Source organism: Phyllostomus discolor, chromosome X (assembly GCF_004126475.2).
Source record: "Phyllostomus discolor isolate MPI-MPIP mPhyDis1 chromosome X, mPhyDis1.pri.v3, whole genome shotgun sequence".
Lineage (NCBI taxonomy): Eukaryota > Metazoa > Chordata > Mammalia > Chiroptera > Phyllostomidae > Phyllostomus > Phyllostomus discolor.
Window position 1 is genome coordinate 105861453 of NC_050198.1, and position 15386 is coordinate 105876838.

A 15386-nucleotide genomic window follows, 5' to 3' on the forward strand; every position below is an offset into this window, starting at 1 on the left:
CTATGCAGCAGAAAGAAAGCAGGAGCTCCTACCCTTTGGGACAGCATGGATGGAACCGAAGAGCATTTTCCTCAGTTAAGTAAGCCAGGCGGTAAAAGACAGATACTATATGATCTCACCTATAAGTGGAACCTAATCAACAACACAAACAAGCAAGCAGAATAGGCAGAGACATGGAAATAAAGAACAAACTGGCAGTGACCATGGGGACGGAGGGAGGAGAATAACAGGGTAAAGGAGGGAAGGGGCAAGTCAAGGAGCACATATAAAGGGTCCAAGGAAAGCCAAAGTGGGGAAGGGTGGAAGGTGGGAGACAGGGAGCAGAACAGGGGAAAACGATGGCCGGAAAATGGAGACAACTGTACTTGAACAATGATAAAAAACAATTGTCACATACAAAACGTGATAGCATGCACCTGAAAATGTATTACATCGGTAGTAGGCAGTCGAATGTTGAGAACAGGCCACCTCAGACAATGAGGCATGCCCATGGGGTCCGGGTGGAAGGTTTTTATTAAACGTGGGCAAGGTGGGGAGATAGGGTGGTTGTCTGTTTCTGACACTAGTGGGGGGACTACCAATACCACTCATCCTTGTCCCTCCTGTCCAGATGGTGATTTCTTTTTTTGTACTCTCAATTACAAGAAATCGGGGAGAGGAAAGCAGGGAAACGGGTCCATGATGGTTGCAGCGAAGGCCTTTGCCTCCTGGTCTCCCTTTTCTGCCCCAGAAATCCCCCCTGAGAGATTTTGATCCCATCATCATATGGGGAGAAAAAGGGTTTCTGGCCAGTCTTCTGTAGCTGTTTCAGGCTGAGACTGGCTGCAGACCTTGCCCTGCCTGGGCTGCAAAATCCCTTTTTGCCTCATCTGAGGGCTGGGACTCTGTCTCCTGCAGGGGTATGCAACGCATAGCCTGTGGGCCACATGGGGCCCGGTATGGCTATGAATTCAACCCAACACAAAATTGTACATTTACTTAAAACCTTCTTTTCGCTCATCAGTTGCCATTAGTGTTTGTGGATTTAACGTGTGGTCCAGGACAACTCTTCTTCCCGTGTGGCCCAGAGACGCCAAAAGGTTGGAGATTTCATAAACACTCTATGCCTTTTGTGTCATCATCTTCACATGCAATTGCTGTCACCTAGAAGATCTAAACTTACCATGATTAAAAACCATAGAAAAATGATTTAAAAAATAGAATAATCCTTAATGGAACAAGGAGCAGAGTGAGTCACGGGGAATAAGGGAGGGTGTGTTTCATCTTTCCCAGATTGATGATAGTTTAAATTGGGCCTTCCGTGCAAAATATTAAAAGGGCTTAGGATTCAAGCTGATTCAGGAGCACCTCCACACTTCAGGACAGCTGTGGGCAGGAGCCGGAGCTATGTCGCTGAGACCTCTGGGCATAAGTTTCCTAACCTTTCTTTTGAGGTGCGATTAGCCTTTTCTACCTTTCCTGAAGACTGGGGCCTCCGTGCGCTATGCAAATGATAGCGCGTGTCTAGAATTTGGCCCATTTGATGGGTAATTTTGGCCATGAAGGGAGGGTCATTGCCACTTGGGAGGCTCTGAGGCAGTCCAAAGCTTGGAATTCTCAGTCCAGGTACAGAAGGAAGGCCTTTGCCCATCGAGTAAGTGCCTATGAATACCAGGAGATAATGAAAACTCTGGAAGGCGGGCATTTGTGTAAAATCTGTTTGCCAATCTGTGCCAGGAAGTTGCCCCTTCTCTGGGTGAGCTGGAGAAGGAGGGAGGCTTTATTTTTTCCCCTGGCTCAGTAGCTGAACAGAGGCAGCAGACTTGAGTGGTTTCTTTCATGGTTTGAGACAAACGTCTCCCATCGAAGATCTTTGGCATTACAGAATGGGTGGCATCTCCAGGTACGTGGACAGAGTCATATCAATACAAAATGTATACCTTTTATCAGCGCCTACTTGGGAGCAGCAGTCTCTGGTCTCTCATCCACCACCCTTTATTGTTTCTGGAAAAGCCCTGTCTTTCTGCCCACGTGTGTTCATCAGGGGCGTAACAGCGGTCAATGGGCAGAGGAAGAGCATATGCAATTAGGGCAGTTTCTTTTAGAAATTTTAGTTGGGGTCCCTTTGACATCCCTTACAGTGGAGCATGGTTACTTCTAGGGTGACAGTAACTGCCTCTAGGAGCCTTAGAATCTCTGGGCTGTGTTTCACGGGAATTCTTTGCCGTTAAGAGTCCCCTCTGTTTCCAGATGACAGCCTGAGCATGCAAAACAAGGACGATCTATCAAGTCTGTATAAATGCCAAGTCTTCCATCTTTTCCTATTCAAGAGCTGGGGTCAAAGCTAAGAGTTGAGCCTTTGGGGCTGACGCTCCTGAGAGGAGAGGCTTGGCTTCTGTGGCCTCCTGGAGACTCAGGATTGCGAAGCCTGCCCTGCTCCTTCCCTGGTCAACAGAACAGCCTCCATTGGCAAACCCTTCTGCATGGGGATTGTCCGGGGTTATGTCCTTTAAGTCAGCCCTGCTGGACAATGCCTGCTCAATAGTGTCAACACTGGAATGCAAGAAGTCCTCGTTCCCAGGGCCCACTTCAGGAGGCACGGTAGTGGGTTTAGGATGGCCGTACTTTTCAAATGAGCTCGGGGGAAGCTAAGAGAAGGGACAGTTTGAACCTGATGTGGGTTTTGGACTTTTAAAGGTTGCTCTAAGGTCAGCTTAGTGGCCTTCTTTGTTCCTAAGGCAACTGGCTGCCACTGCTTGTAGGCCACCCAGACATCCAGTTGCCCAGAGTCTAATTGTCATGAGAAGTAAGCCACTGGCCTAAGGGTGTTGCGTAGCTTTTGCATTAGGACTCCTAAGGAGATCCCTTGCTTTTCTGCTCCGTATGGAATAAACGCCTTTTCCAGGTTACACAAGCCCAAGGCCAGGGCCTCCATGACAGCTGATGCGAAGGCCAAGAAGGCTCAGTGTAAGTCCTGGTTCTATTCAAACAGCTCAAAATCAAGTCCCTTGATTGTAGCATAAAGGGGCTTCGCTATCAACCCAAACCCAGGGATCCAAATTCAGCAGACACTTGCCACTCCTGAGAAGGTTCTTAATTGTGTTTTGTTTGTAAGACTGTAAGATTTAGAATAACTTTCTATTTTCTCAGAGAGAGACAATGAGATCCCTGACTTAGCTGGTAGCCTGAATATTTGACTGCTGGAAACAAAATTTGGGCCTTATTGAGAGCCACTTGGTATCCCTTTCTCCCCAGGAAATTAAAAACTAAGATAGTGTGTAGTCAGAGTCCTGTTTGGTGGGGCTGCACATTACAATAGTAGCAACACACTGAATTGTGCCTCCATGTGGCAGCTCTAGTTCCCAAAGATGTTTTCAAGTGTCCATCCAGATGTTAGGATTGTCTCAGAAGCCTTGAGGAAGCATGGTCCAAGAGTATCTTGCTGTTACCTGGGTGTCAGGATACACCCACTCAAAGGCAAATGGAGGCTGGCTATCTGGGTGATGGCAACTGCCCTGCCTGGTATCAGAAGCTGAAACCCCCGCCTAGGCTAAGGCTAAGGGAACGCCCTTGGAACCGTAAGCCAGCAAGGAGACAAAAGCTCATCTCCCTGGCAGGAGCGCTGCTTCTGCTGCTTTATTCATAACTGAACCCCCAAAAGCTTGGTTGGTTAGCCAAAGATGGGTAAGATTCCCCATGGGGGGAACGACCTAAGACAGGCACGATCACTTTGGGAGGCCCCCCAAAAGAAGGACTTGGGGGGCTGCAGCAAAAGGGGGTGACGGACCCTCGCCTCTCAGCTTTGACATAGCCTGAGTTCTCATCATCTGGGAGAAAATCTCCTTATCTCTTGGTTGCCTTAGTTCCCTTGCTCCACCCTAGCCTGAAACAATGACAGGGTGGTGCCGCCTTGTGCTGGAAAGGGCGGATGCCCCGGGTGATCAGGCCTAAGAAAGAACATGTAAATTCCTGTGAAACCTGCTTTGTTTAGAATGCTCTCAGTTGAATGAGAGGGGTCCAAGGAGGGAGTTAGTTTGTTCCTCAAAGTCTTACAGCTCTTTGACCCTGACTCAATAGACCGGCAGAGTTCCTTGTTTTCTATGGTTCCTTACTTCCCCCTGATGAGTACTGTCCTTTACCTGAATTATTATGCAAAATGAGCCCAATAAAAGCAGGTATGGATGGTAAATCGGGGTGCTCCCCACTGGGGGGGTGGCCATTTCGTCCCTACTTCCCCACAGAAACTAGTCTGTCTCTGTGCATGTTTTTTCTCATGTGTTTTTTGACGAGCCATCTGCAGTGTTCCATGGTCACTGCTGGCCGGTGACCCACGCATCATCTGCATGAAGTGGGATGCAAAACAATTCACCCTTGAGGTCCAACACTGTAAATTATTTGGCCTCACAGGGAACTTGCAATAAGAGAGTATATAGATTGGGTACAATGGAGTGAATGGGAATCACAGACTTGTTAATGGTTCATAAGTCCCGAACCATATGGTACTCTCCATTGTTTTGTTTTGTTTTTACAAGCAGTATAGGAGTGATGTGAGGGAATGAACAAACAACTATGAGTCCATAAGGAAGGAACTTGTCAATGAGGGCTTTTAGTCCCCCATGGGCCTTTGGTCTAATCTAATAAAAAAAATACACTGATGAATACAATAGAAACAGAGGCAAGTGAGAACCTACTGGTTGTTAGAGCAGCCACTAGCAAAGGTGGAACTTTTTCTACTCTTTTTATTCAGACCCAGAGGATGGTCCAGGAGTTGGGAGGTTCCCTTCTGGCTGCACTTCATGGCGTCAGAGAGTGGGTGGAGCAAGAGTGAGCAGAATGGTTTCGAGTTGCTGTCTCCACGAGCTTCCTAGTCTCCATCTTGATTATGTCATTTCCCTGGTAAACTTCTTTTGAAAAGATCAGATATCTGATATACCACAGAAAACTGGATAATTTAGCTATTTTTATCAATTGAATGAGTCAGTGTTATAAAACAGATTATACTGCAAATGTTTATTTACTTTGGAAAAATGATTCCATTAAAATATCCAGCCCAAAAGAAATATATGTAATTATCCCAATGGCTCCTTGAGAAGATCGCTAATCCCAATTCTTTTTTTTCAAATAGGCAAAACTGTTATCTTTTTTTCCAATGATATATTAACATTTAAAATACCCCACTGAGTATGATGTTGGCTGTAGGTCTCTCATATGTGGTCTTTATTATGTTGAGCAATGCTCCCTCTCTTCCCACTTTGCTGAGTGTTTTTATCATAAATGGGTGCTGTACCTTATCGAATGCTTTTTGTATGTATTGACACAATCACGTGATTTTTGTCTTTCATTTTGTTTATGTGGTGTATTATACTTATTGATTTGTGAATATTATACCACCCTTTCATCCCTGGGATGAATCCCACTTGGTCATGGTGTGTGATCTTTTTGATGTATTGTTGGATGCGGTTTGCCAACATTTTGTTGAGGATTTTAGCATCTATGTTTATCAGCGATATTGGCCTGAAGCTTCCTTTCTTTGTTGTGTCTATCTGGTTTTGGAATTAGGATGATACTGGCTTCATAAAAAGAGTTTGGGAGTCTTCCATCTTCTTGAATCTTTTGGAGTAATCTGTGAAGGATAGGGGTTAGCTCTCCTTAAATGCTTTGTAAAATTCTGTGAAACCATCTGGTCCAGGGCTTTTGTGTGTCGGAAGCTTTTTGATTACTGCTTCAATTTCATCAGCTGTTATTGGGCTGTTCAGGTTTTCTGCTTCTTCTTCATTGAGTTTTGGAAGATTATATTTTCTTAGAAATTTGTCCATTTCACCTAGGTTTTCAAATTTCTTGGCATACAGTTCTTTGTAGTAATTTCTTACAATCCATTATGTTTCTGTGGTATCAGTTGTAATGTCTCCTCTTTCATTTCTGATTGTGTTTATTTGGGTCTTCTCTTTTTTTCTTGATGAGTCTGCTTAAAGGCTTGTCAATTTTGTTTATCTTTTCAAAGAACCAGCTCCTGGATTTATTGGTCATTAGAATTGTGCTTTTAGTCTCTATGTCATTTAATTCTGCTCTGCCACTGTGGAAAACAGTATGGAATTTCCTCAGAAAACTAAAAATGGGACTGCCTTTTGACCTAGCAATTCCACTGCTGGGATTATATCCTAAGAGCCCTGAAACACGAACCCAAAAGAACCTGTGCACCCCGATGTTTATAGCAACACAATTTACAATAGCCAAGTGCTGGAAGCAACCTAAGTGCCCATCAGTCAATGAGTGGATCAAAAAACTGTGGTACTTTTACACAATGGAATTTACGTAGCAGAGAGAAAGAAGGAGCTCCTACCCTTTGTGACAACATGGATGGAGCTGGAGAGATGTGTGTGGGGGGTTCCACCAGCAGGGTCCTCTCATTCACCACGGATGAGAATAAGTCTACCAAGACATGATCTGTTTGGGGAGGAAAGGTGGCCGATCCTTCAAAGGAGATGGGCCAGGAGCCTGTTCCTCAATGGGCTTTTATTGAGTTTATTTCCATAGGAACACAGGGCTTATATGTAAAGCTCATCAGTCGTTGTCAGGCAGTAATGATCAAACAATAGACAACATTCAAAGAACTCTGAGGGCTTATTCTGAGTCAGGGTCAGATAGCTAAAGGGCCATAAAACTTTGAGGAGCAAACTCATTTCATGCTTGGATCCTTATCATTTAAATTGGGGGTATTAGCAAAGTAGGTTTCATAGGATTTTATGCATTCTTTCCTAGGCCTGATCACCCTAGGGAACTCAACTTTTCCAGCACAAGGCCACATCCTCCTACTGCATTGTTTCAGGCTTCAGTGGGGCAGGGGAAGTAAGGCAGCCAAGAGATTAGGAGACTTCTTGCCTGACTCAGGCTATGTCAAAGCTGAGGGGTGAGGGTCCATCACCCCCTTTTACTATAGGCCCCAAGTCCTTTCCTGAGGGCCCCTTTGTGACCATGCCTGTCTTAAGTCATCCCTCCCTTGAGGAATCTCACCTGTCATTGGCTAACCAGTCATCCTCCTGGGGCCAAGCAGGGTGAAGTAAAGGGGGCAGAGGTGGCGCCCCTACAAGGAAGATAAGCTTTATCTCCTTAATGGCTTATGGTCCCAAGGTCTTTTTACTCGGCCTTAGCCACGAGGCATTACAGTTTCTGAACCCAGGCAGGGTGGTTCCCAACAGAGAGCATGATGCTAAGTGAAATAAGCCAGGTGGTGAGGTACAAATATCATACGATCTCACCTTTAACTAGAACATAATCAGCAAAAGAAAACAGGCAAACAAACTATAACCAGAGACATTGAGATTAAGAACAATCTAACAATAGCGGGGGGGGGCGGTGAGGACAGAGGGGAGAAGGGTTTTCGGGAACAACTATAAAGGACATGTGGACAAAACCAAGGGGGAGGGCAGAAGTGAGGGAGGGAGGGGGGTTGGCTGGGGTAGGGGAGAGTGGAAAATGTAGACAATTGTAACTGAACAATAACAAAGTAATTTATTTTTTTAAAGATTTTATTTATTTATTTTTAGAGAGGGAAGGGAGGGTGAAAGAGAGAAACATCAATGTGTGGTTGCTGGGGGCCGTGGCCTGCAACCCAGGCATGTACCCTGACTGGGAATCGAACCTGCGACACTTTGGTTCACAGCCCGTGCTCAGTCCACGGAGCTATGCCGGCCAGGGCTAAATAAAGTAATATAAAAAATAAAAAATAAAAATCAAATACCCCAACCGTCCAATTTAACTTTTTGAAACCACTAGTAAAAAAATTCATAATTGTCAACTCAGCATAATTTAAATAAAAATTTAACAAAAACAAAAAAAATTGTTTTGTTATTTTTCCTAGTATCTATGGATTAGATACAACTAATTGCAGGGCTCTAATTAGGATTTTACAGTATACTTTTCAATTTTATATTGTAAATAATCCAGTTGTGTTCTAAAGTTGTAACAGGGAAAAAAGCTTGCTATTCTCAAAGTGACACTGATTAACTTATTTTAGGAGAGTCGTTTGTAGTCTCCATGTCATGTTAAAAATGTCTTTTTTTCCTGCATGAATCCCAGCACCTGCTGACTAGAGCTTAGCATTTGAGGACACACACACAAACCATAAATTATGAATTTTGCTCTTTTTATGGAAATTCGGTGCTGTTTCCAGGCTTTAGATAGTATGCTAGTGTAAACAACAGTCTTACTTAGCATGAGTCTCATCTTCTATTGTACCTTTGCCAACTACATTTTGCCCCTGCAATCCCTTAATTCTTGCAGTTGTCCTCATTACCTTTATCCATGACGTCTCTGTTGTCCGGATCTTCCTTGATTCCCACAAAACACGCTCTCCACACAGATCCAGAGGATGGGTGGACTTTGGTACCCTTGTTGTTTTCTCCGTGAATTTCTCATGCATATTCCTCAAGAGTAAATGAACCAAGCTAGTAAATATCTATTTATCCACAGTCTCATTTTTAGGGGGTTATATTTTGTGTTTAGAAATAACTTCATGCACCCTAGCTGGCGTAGCTCAGTGGATTGAGCGCGGGCTGGGAACCAAAGTGTCCCAGGTTCGATTCCCAGCCAGGGTACATGCCTGGGTTGCAGGCCATAACCCCCAGCAACCGCACATTGATGTTTCTCTCTCTTTCTCTCTATCTCCCTCCCTCCCCTCTCTAAAAATAAATAAATAAAATCTTTAAAAAAAAAGAAATAACTTCATGATCCCACCACTCAGCACGATTCCTGGCAAGCAATAGAATAATAGACAATATTTATTACATTCATTCATCTATCTGTTCACCTTTCAGAGTCTATACTAATAATTCACTGAAGCATTTCCTTATTCTTACATTTGATTTATTAAATGTTTTGAAACTATACATCAAATACTTATTTTTGACTAAAGTTTTTCTTTCTCTGGTAACAATCCCCCCCCCCTGCCCAGCAATAGGAGATATTTTAAAATCATGACAACTCAATTATTATTTTTTGTTTCTCTTTAATAAAATTGCAGTCAGATAAACAGAGGTGATTTGTGCCATTTAAAGCAATGTTGCCACCTTTATATCCAAATAAAATAATGTGTTTTAAAATGCTAGGTTTATTAAAAAATGTAAATATGTGAGAGGATCTTTCTGTTTTCATGTCTACATCCAACATAAGTATGTATTGACTGCTTCGTTTAAATAAAAATAATGCTTGTTACAATATTCTGGACATTACTAATAATTGACTTTCTTTGTTATGGCAAGTTCTGCCAGAATCTTAGGTGAATATATTTGGAGAGATGGTTGACCATACTATGCTCACTAATACCTTTGCAATGCCTAGCTCCCTTATTTTAAGGCAAATATCAGACTCTTACAGGTTAAAAAAAGTGTTGCCAATATCTGAAACAATTGAAGATTATATATATGAAAATATGAAAGAAGCAAGATACAAAACCAAAAAATCTAACTTGAAAGTCATCAATTAATTTTTAAAAAGATTTTATTTATTTTCTTTTTTAGACAGGGGAAGGGAGGGAGAAGAGAGGGAGAAAACATCAATTTGTGGTTGTCTGTAGTGCACCCTATACTACAGACTTGGCCGGCAACCCAGGCATGCGCCCTGACTGGGAATCGAACCTCTGACCCTTTGGTTTGTAGGCTGGTACTCAATCCACTGAGCCACACCAGCCAGGGCTGCTCTATATCTTTGAATGTACATAGTACAGGCTCAGGAGTTTCAGTTTCCAAGAATTTCTTCTTTTCCTCTCAAAGCTTTGGGCAGAACAGTTTTGTATGTTTTGCCTATGCTACTCATTTTCAAAGATGTTAAGTAAAATAGTAGGTACTTAAATTAAACCTTTTTTGAAGGACTATTCTTCTGTACTTGACTTATATGAGGAATTAATGCAGCAAGTAACTGAAGCAAATACTCAATTCTCGTTTGACATGGAAATCATGCTCAAATTACTCAGGAGGAAAAATTTCTTCAAAGGATAAAAGCGCCATGGGTAGTATGTTTTAGACAGTTAAAATACTGTGTAATGTTAAAGGAAAGTTTCCACTAGAATAAAAAGAAAAAGAATCCTGGTTCTGCCAAATCATGCATTAGGTCTGTGTCATTGTGAAAATAAAATTTCAGATCTATGAAAGGGTAAGAATAGCCATAATCTATGTATGATTCTAGCATATCAGACCACAGATACAGAAGATTGTGAAGGTCTGAAATTCTAAGTGAAATGAAAGCATGCAAAACCTATTCAAGTAGCTAAACTCCTAACCCTGGTTAGTGTGGCTCAGTGCACTGAGCGCTGGCCTATGAAGTAAAGGGTTGCCAGTTGGATTCCCAGTCAGGGCACATGCCTGGGCTGCAGGCCAGGTCGCCAGTAGGGGGCGTGTGAGAGGCAGCCACACATTGGTGTTTCTCTCCCTCTCTCCCTTCCCCTCTCTCTAAAAAGAAATAAAATCTTTTTTTAAGGATAAAAACAGACTGGGAAGCAAGTTTATATAGTGCTTATTCTCTTTATGAAAGTAATAATGTATTGTTTTGTAAATTATTTAGTTGTTTTTGTACAATAAAAGAAAATAACCCCCAAGCTATGATGTGGAAACAGCCATCTTATGAGTTAATGAAGTCAACTAATTTTGAGCAATATGAAAAGGAAAATCTGTTAAGTGTTTGTCTTATGGTGACTAAAAATCACATCTTAGATACCTGCTCTTGAGTAATCATTTTATTTCACTGAGAATTTATTTATGATTTATTCATTGATGAAATTCTGATCAAGTAGGCATTTGAGATTTGGGGCATTTTAAAATAATGCTACCATCTCTAAAACTTCAAATCATTAATGTTTTCAAATTATTAGATTTTTTAAAAAGACTTTAGTTGTTTATTGTTAGAGAGGGGGAGGCAGGGAGAAACATTGATGTGTGGCTGCCTCTCGCACAACCCCTACTGGGGACCTGGCCCACAACCCAGGCATGTGTCCTGACTGGGAATCGAACTGGTGACCCTTTGGTTCACAGGCAGGCACTTAATCCACTGAGTCACACCAACCAGGACATTCAAATGACTAGGTTTTTTAAAAAAAAGTCCATTACTGTGCACATCTTCATATTTTAGTTAATAATTTAAAGCCCAGCCATTCCTCTCATGGCTTGGTTTCAATAAAAAGTATTCTATAAACCCTAAGTTTTGCAAATATAAATAATAATCCTGTAAGCATAATCAACGTCATGAGAACAAAACTAATCAACATGAAGAATCCTCATTTTCAGGCTATAAGAACTAAGCCTTGAAGTGCTGGATCTCAGGACCTGTGTTCCACGTGGGAAAAATCCAGTCCTCGGACCTGCAAAGAAACTGCAGCTATCCCAGCAGCACACTGCTATCAGCACATCGGCTGCCTTATGCTAATTCTTCCTGACCGCTGCTCTCGAAAAGCAAGTCTATTCAATGGGCCAAACTGCATAGCAGCCTGTTATGGACTATTGGAGCTCATTTTCACTCCAGTGTTCAAATGCTGTGGTTGGAAAAATCTATACTGTGGTTGTATCTCCAGAGCGAATAACCAATACTCGTGATAAAAAGGAGGCTTCTGTATTCATTTCTATTGGAAGAGATTTAATGCTTGAAGAGAACCAATTTCATTGTAACTTCTTAAGACAGGGGCGTCCTACTCATTTTCACTGGGGGCCACACCAGCCTGGCGGTTGCCTTCAAGGGGCCAAATGTAACTTTACAAATGTGACTGTACACATGGATCTACTCCTTAAGTAGGGTCGAGGAGCTCTGCGCTGCCACTGGGTAGAAACAAGGTGGAGGGTCGCGTAAAACAAGGTGAAAGGCTGGATTTGGCCTGCGGGCCTCGTGTTTGCAACCTGTATCTTAAGATACTAGAATTAGTTGAAATTTTCACCCCATTTGTTTCGTAAGATTACCTCCTTCTCATTATGCTGTTGCCTTACATTTTTTCCTTCACATTCTTGGATGTGATTTTTTACTCTGCTGAGCTTAAAAGTATATACTGCTTATGTTATTTAATTTGAGTTGTATCAACCACAATGTCATGTGTCATTATCTGCAAATTTGGGGGAAATAAATTTGAACTTCTAATGCTATTTTAAACTTACAGCATTTCATTTATTTAGATAACAATGTTCTTTTTGCGACAAAATATAAGTTAGTGATAAAAAGTCAGGGAACATTTATACTCTGTTATATCGACTTGAAAATTATAAATCAGACATAAGCATTGTGTGGGAAATCACAGACATTTTAGGTGTGACAGTTACCTTTAGTGATTATCTGCATAGAAATGTAGGAAAGTGGACATGAAGAGAAAAGAAATATAAGGATTTGATTAATACATTTTTCTGCTTTAATTCAAAATTTAGTACTTAGCATCAAAGTAGGTGGATTATATTTTCTTATTCTACTTTAATTTATAACAAAAATCTTAAAATATCAGAATTACTAGTGGGTATTATACTGTAAAATATATTCTAATGAGGCATTAAATTCAATATAAAAGGCCAGGGGTGTTCCACTTCTGAAATCTCCATCAAAATAACCCTTTTTTTCTTTTGATCTATTAATACGAAGAGTTATGTAGATGTATAGTCTAATGTTAAATCATGATTGAATTAATAGATTGAAACCCATTTGTTCATGTGTCTTATATTTTATATGAATCTAGATTTTATACATCATTAGTAATGATGTGTAAATTTATAAGTGAATATGTGAAGATTATTTTTTGTCATGCTTTACCACACTTTCCCACATCAGGATCATGCTAGATTTGTGCAAGAATTGGAAAATATTTTCTTTACATCTATGTTGGGCTAAATCTTAAATATTATGTCCATTAGGCCTCTATGGTATTGGAAAATAATTCTGTGATATTATCTTTTATGTTTTCTTTTATATTGATGTGTTTAATTTGTGTGTGTGTGTGTGTCCTGATGTGTTTAATTTTTAAAAGATCTATATCTCACAAAATTTTATGTTATGTATGGCTATTTCAAAAATATATATTTATGAAATATGTAATGTTGGAAAAATTAGGTTGGTAGATAGATTATACATATAAATTTCCACCTCTTTAACTCAGTTTCTGAGATATTAATGGTGTCCTTCTCTTGTTCTCATGCCTACTTCTATGTGAATCCCAGCAAATAGTTATATTGGTTGAATTTGCCAGAACTTTTTACAGTTCCTAATCATACGTTGTCCCCACTCCTTCAAATTGGGAAGTTCAGTGCTGGCTTCCTGAATGTTCCTTTAATTTGTTTCAAACGCTAAGAGATGTGGCAGGGATTATCCAGGCCCTTCACGGTATGATAAAGTCTATTCACTTAACTTTCTGTAAATTGGGCAAGTGTTATGACTACACCATGAATTTTTGCTTTTGTAGATCACTGTGCTTTCTTGGAGAAGCTGGCATTTTTGCTGTTGTTGTTTTGTGTTTTAATTTGGTCGTGCACTGACCCATCTATTGGAAGTAAAAACATTTTTGGATCTGTTTAACTTTGCAAGTGGACTAACATAGTTTGAAGTATAGAATACTCAAAGTCACACTGAAATGAGAAATAGAGTACTAGAAAACTTAATGACAAGATAGAGAAAAAAACGACTCTCCATGTTGTGAGGGCCTTACATAATGTGAGAATTTCAGTACACACTATGGTATAATAGCATGGTCATTCATGATATAATTGTGAGAAGACACTTTTCCGAGTGATCTGTACATAAATTAATGGTTATAAATATGCAATACTAATGGTTTCAATAGATTTCTCTGGTGTGTACTACAACATGAACCAGTCAAGGAAATGCAATTGATAAAAAAAAAAAAAAAAAAAAAAAAAAAAAAAAAAAAAAAAAACCTTTATGTGAGCTCGTTAGGAGTTTCACATAAGTGGGTGGGTGACAGCAATCTATTTGTTAGAGAGATGCTCTTTATTCGTATTTTTAGGAATTTTGAATCCAAACTGATCAGTTTCTTTGCAGGAGTTGGGGCACAGGGCCGGGGTGAGGATGCAGCGCGGTGCTAACGGTAGTAACGACACCGTTGGCTCCAAGCCGTTGGCGGCACGCGGTTGACAGTCCCCATAACAGACGTGCGCGAGCCAGTTCTGTGCCAGTTCTCTCGGGGGTACGTTAGCCTTAAGTCAGCCACCGTTGATTCCCAAGGTGCAGCAAGCAAACCTCCTGGAAATGGAGGCAGCTGAAGGCCCGTCTGCACCCAAAGAGTCTCCCGAGGTCCCTTTGACTGAATCTAACGGTGACACGAAAGCAGCTGCGGACTCATCAGAAGCCAAGAGGAGGAAAGGGCACTGGCCCAGCGCGTCCAGGAAGATCCTCCGGGACTGGCTGTTTGAGCACCGCCTGCACGCCTACCCGTCGGAAAGGGAGAAGCGTTTGCTGTCGCAGCAGACGGGGCTGTCGTACCTGCAGATCGTCAACTGGTTCATCAATGCCCGCAAGCGCATTCTGCCACAGATACTCGAAGAGACTGGAGACACCCTCAACGTCATCCCCATCTACCACCACAAGTGCAAGAACACAGACCCGGTAGCCCACAAGAAAACAGCTTCATCTGCAGAGGCACCGCACACACCCCCTGGGAATCTGGAGACCCAAGCCCAAGGCCCGGGGCTCGAAGCGCAGCCAGAGGGAAATGTGGAGGATTCTGCCAGCAGGCCCTTGCGAATGTCTTCTCCCGACTTCAGTGGCTTCCACTTGCTGGTGGAGGCAGCTGTACAAAAAGCTGAAGAACTGGAGCTACAGAAGAAGCAAGAGTCTGCCGGCTGATTTCCCAGCCTGTCAGTCCTTCGTCTACTGTGCTGTGTCCATGTATGCCTCCCCCATTAATTTGTGCTTTTACTTTTGACAGAGCTGGGGTTCCTTCTACGGGCGTGATCAGAACCATCAGTACCAACTGGGACTCACTTTTGCCGGAGACCTCGTTGTGTCCAGGGGGGAGCACTGTGCAGCCAAGATCTGCTGGTTGGCTCTGCTTGCTCCTGCATTGAAAAACGACACAATTATACAAATTCATCTGACATTTGTAACCAGACATTTTGGTCCCAGGATTGATGCACATATCAACTCACCCCTCTTGACCCCTGTCTCTGTAACGTTCCTTGTGTGTTACTATGAATGATGCAAAATAAAGGCTATTACAAAATAAAGTAAAAGAACACTATAAATACCACTGGCCTCATTCTAAGCTGCAAGTTTTTTATGAAATATTCAACTCTCTTTTCCTTTGTACTGCTCCTTGACAATCTTAAAGAGTGCTTAATTGATTTCTGCAGGGAAATAACTGTAACAGGCAAAATACAGCCAATTAAACAGTCTGCATGTAAAGACTGAACTATTTGGGGGGTTCCGGAGGAAAAAGT

At 41.8% G+C, this 15386-nt stretch overlaps 1 protein-coding gene across 1 annotated transcript; it reads left to right on the top strand.

The window, feature by feature from the left end:
- Positions 1–14196: 14196 nt before the first annotated feature.
- TGIF2LX (TGFB induced factor homeobox 2 like X-linked) lies at positions 14197–14793 on the top strand. The gene has a single exon (XM_028522739.1). It carries the CDS (start codon positions 14197–14199, stop codon positions 14791–14793), a length of 597 nt encoding a protein of 198 aa, XP_028378540.1.
- The last annotated feature ends 593 nt before the right edge of the window (positions 14794–15386 follow it).

Excerpts from the sequence above, each read along its gene's own strand:
- TGIF2LX (XM_028522739.1), top strand. The coding sequence starts at position 14,197 with ATGGAGGCAGCTGAAGGCCCGTCTGCACCCAAAGAGTCTCCCGAGGTC.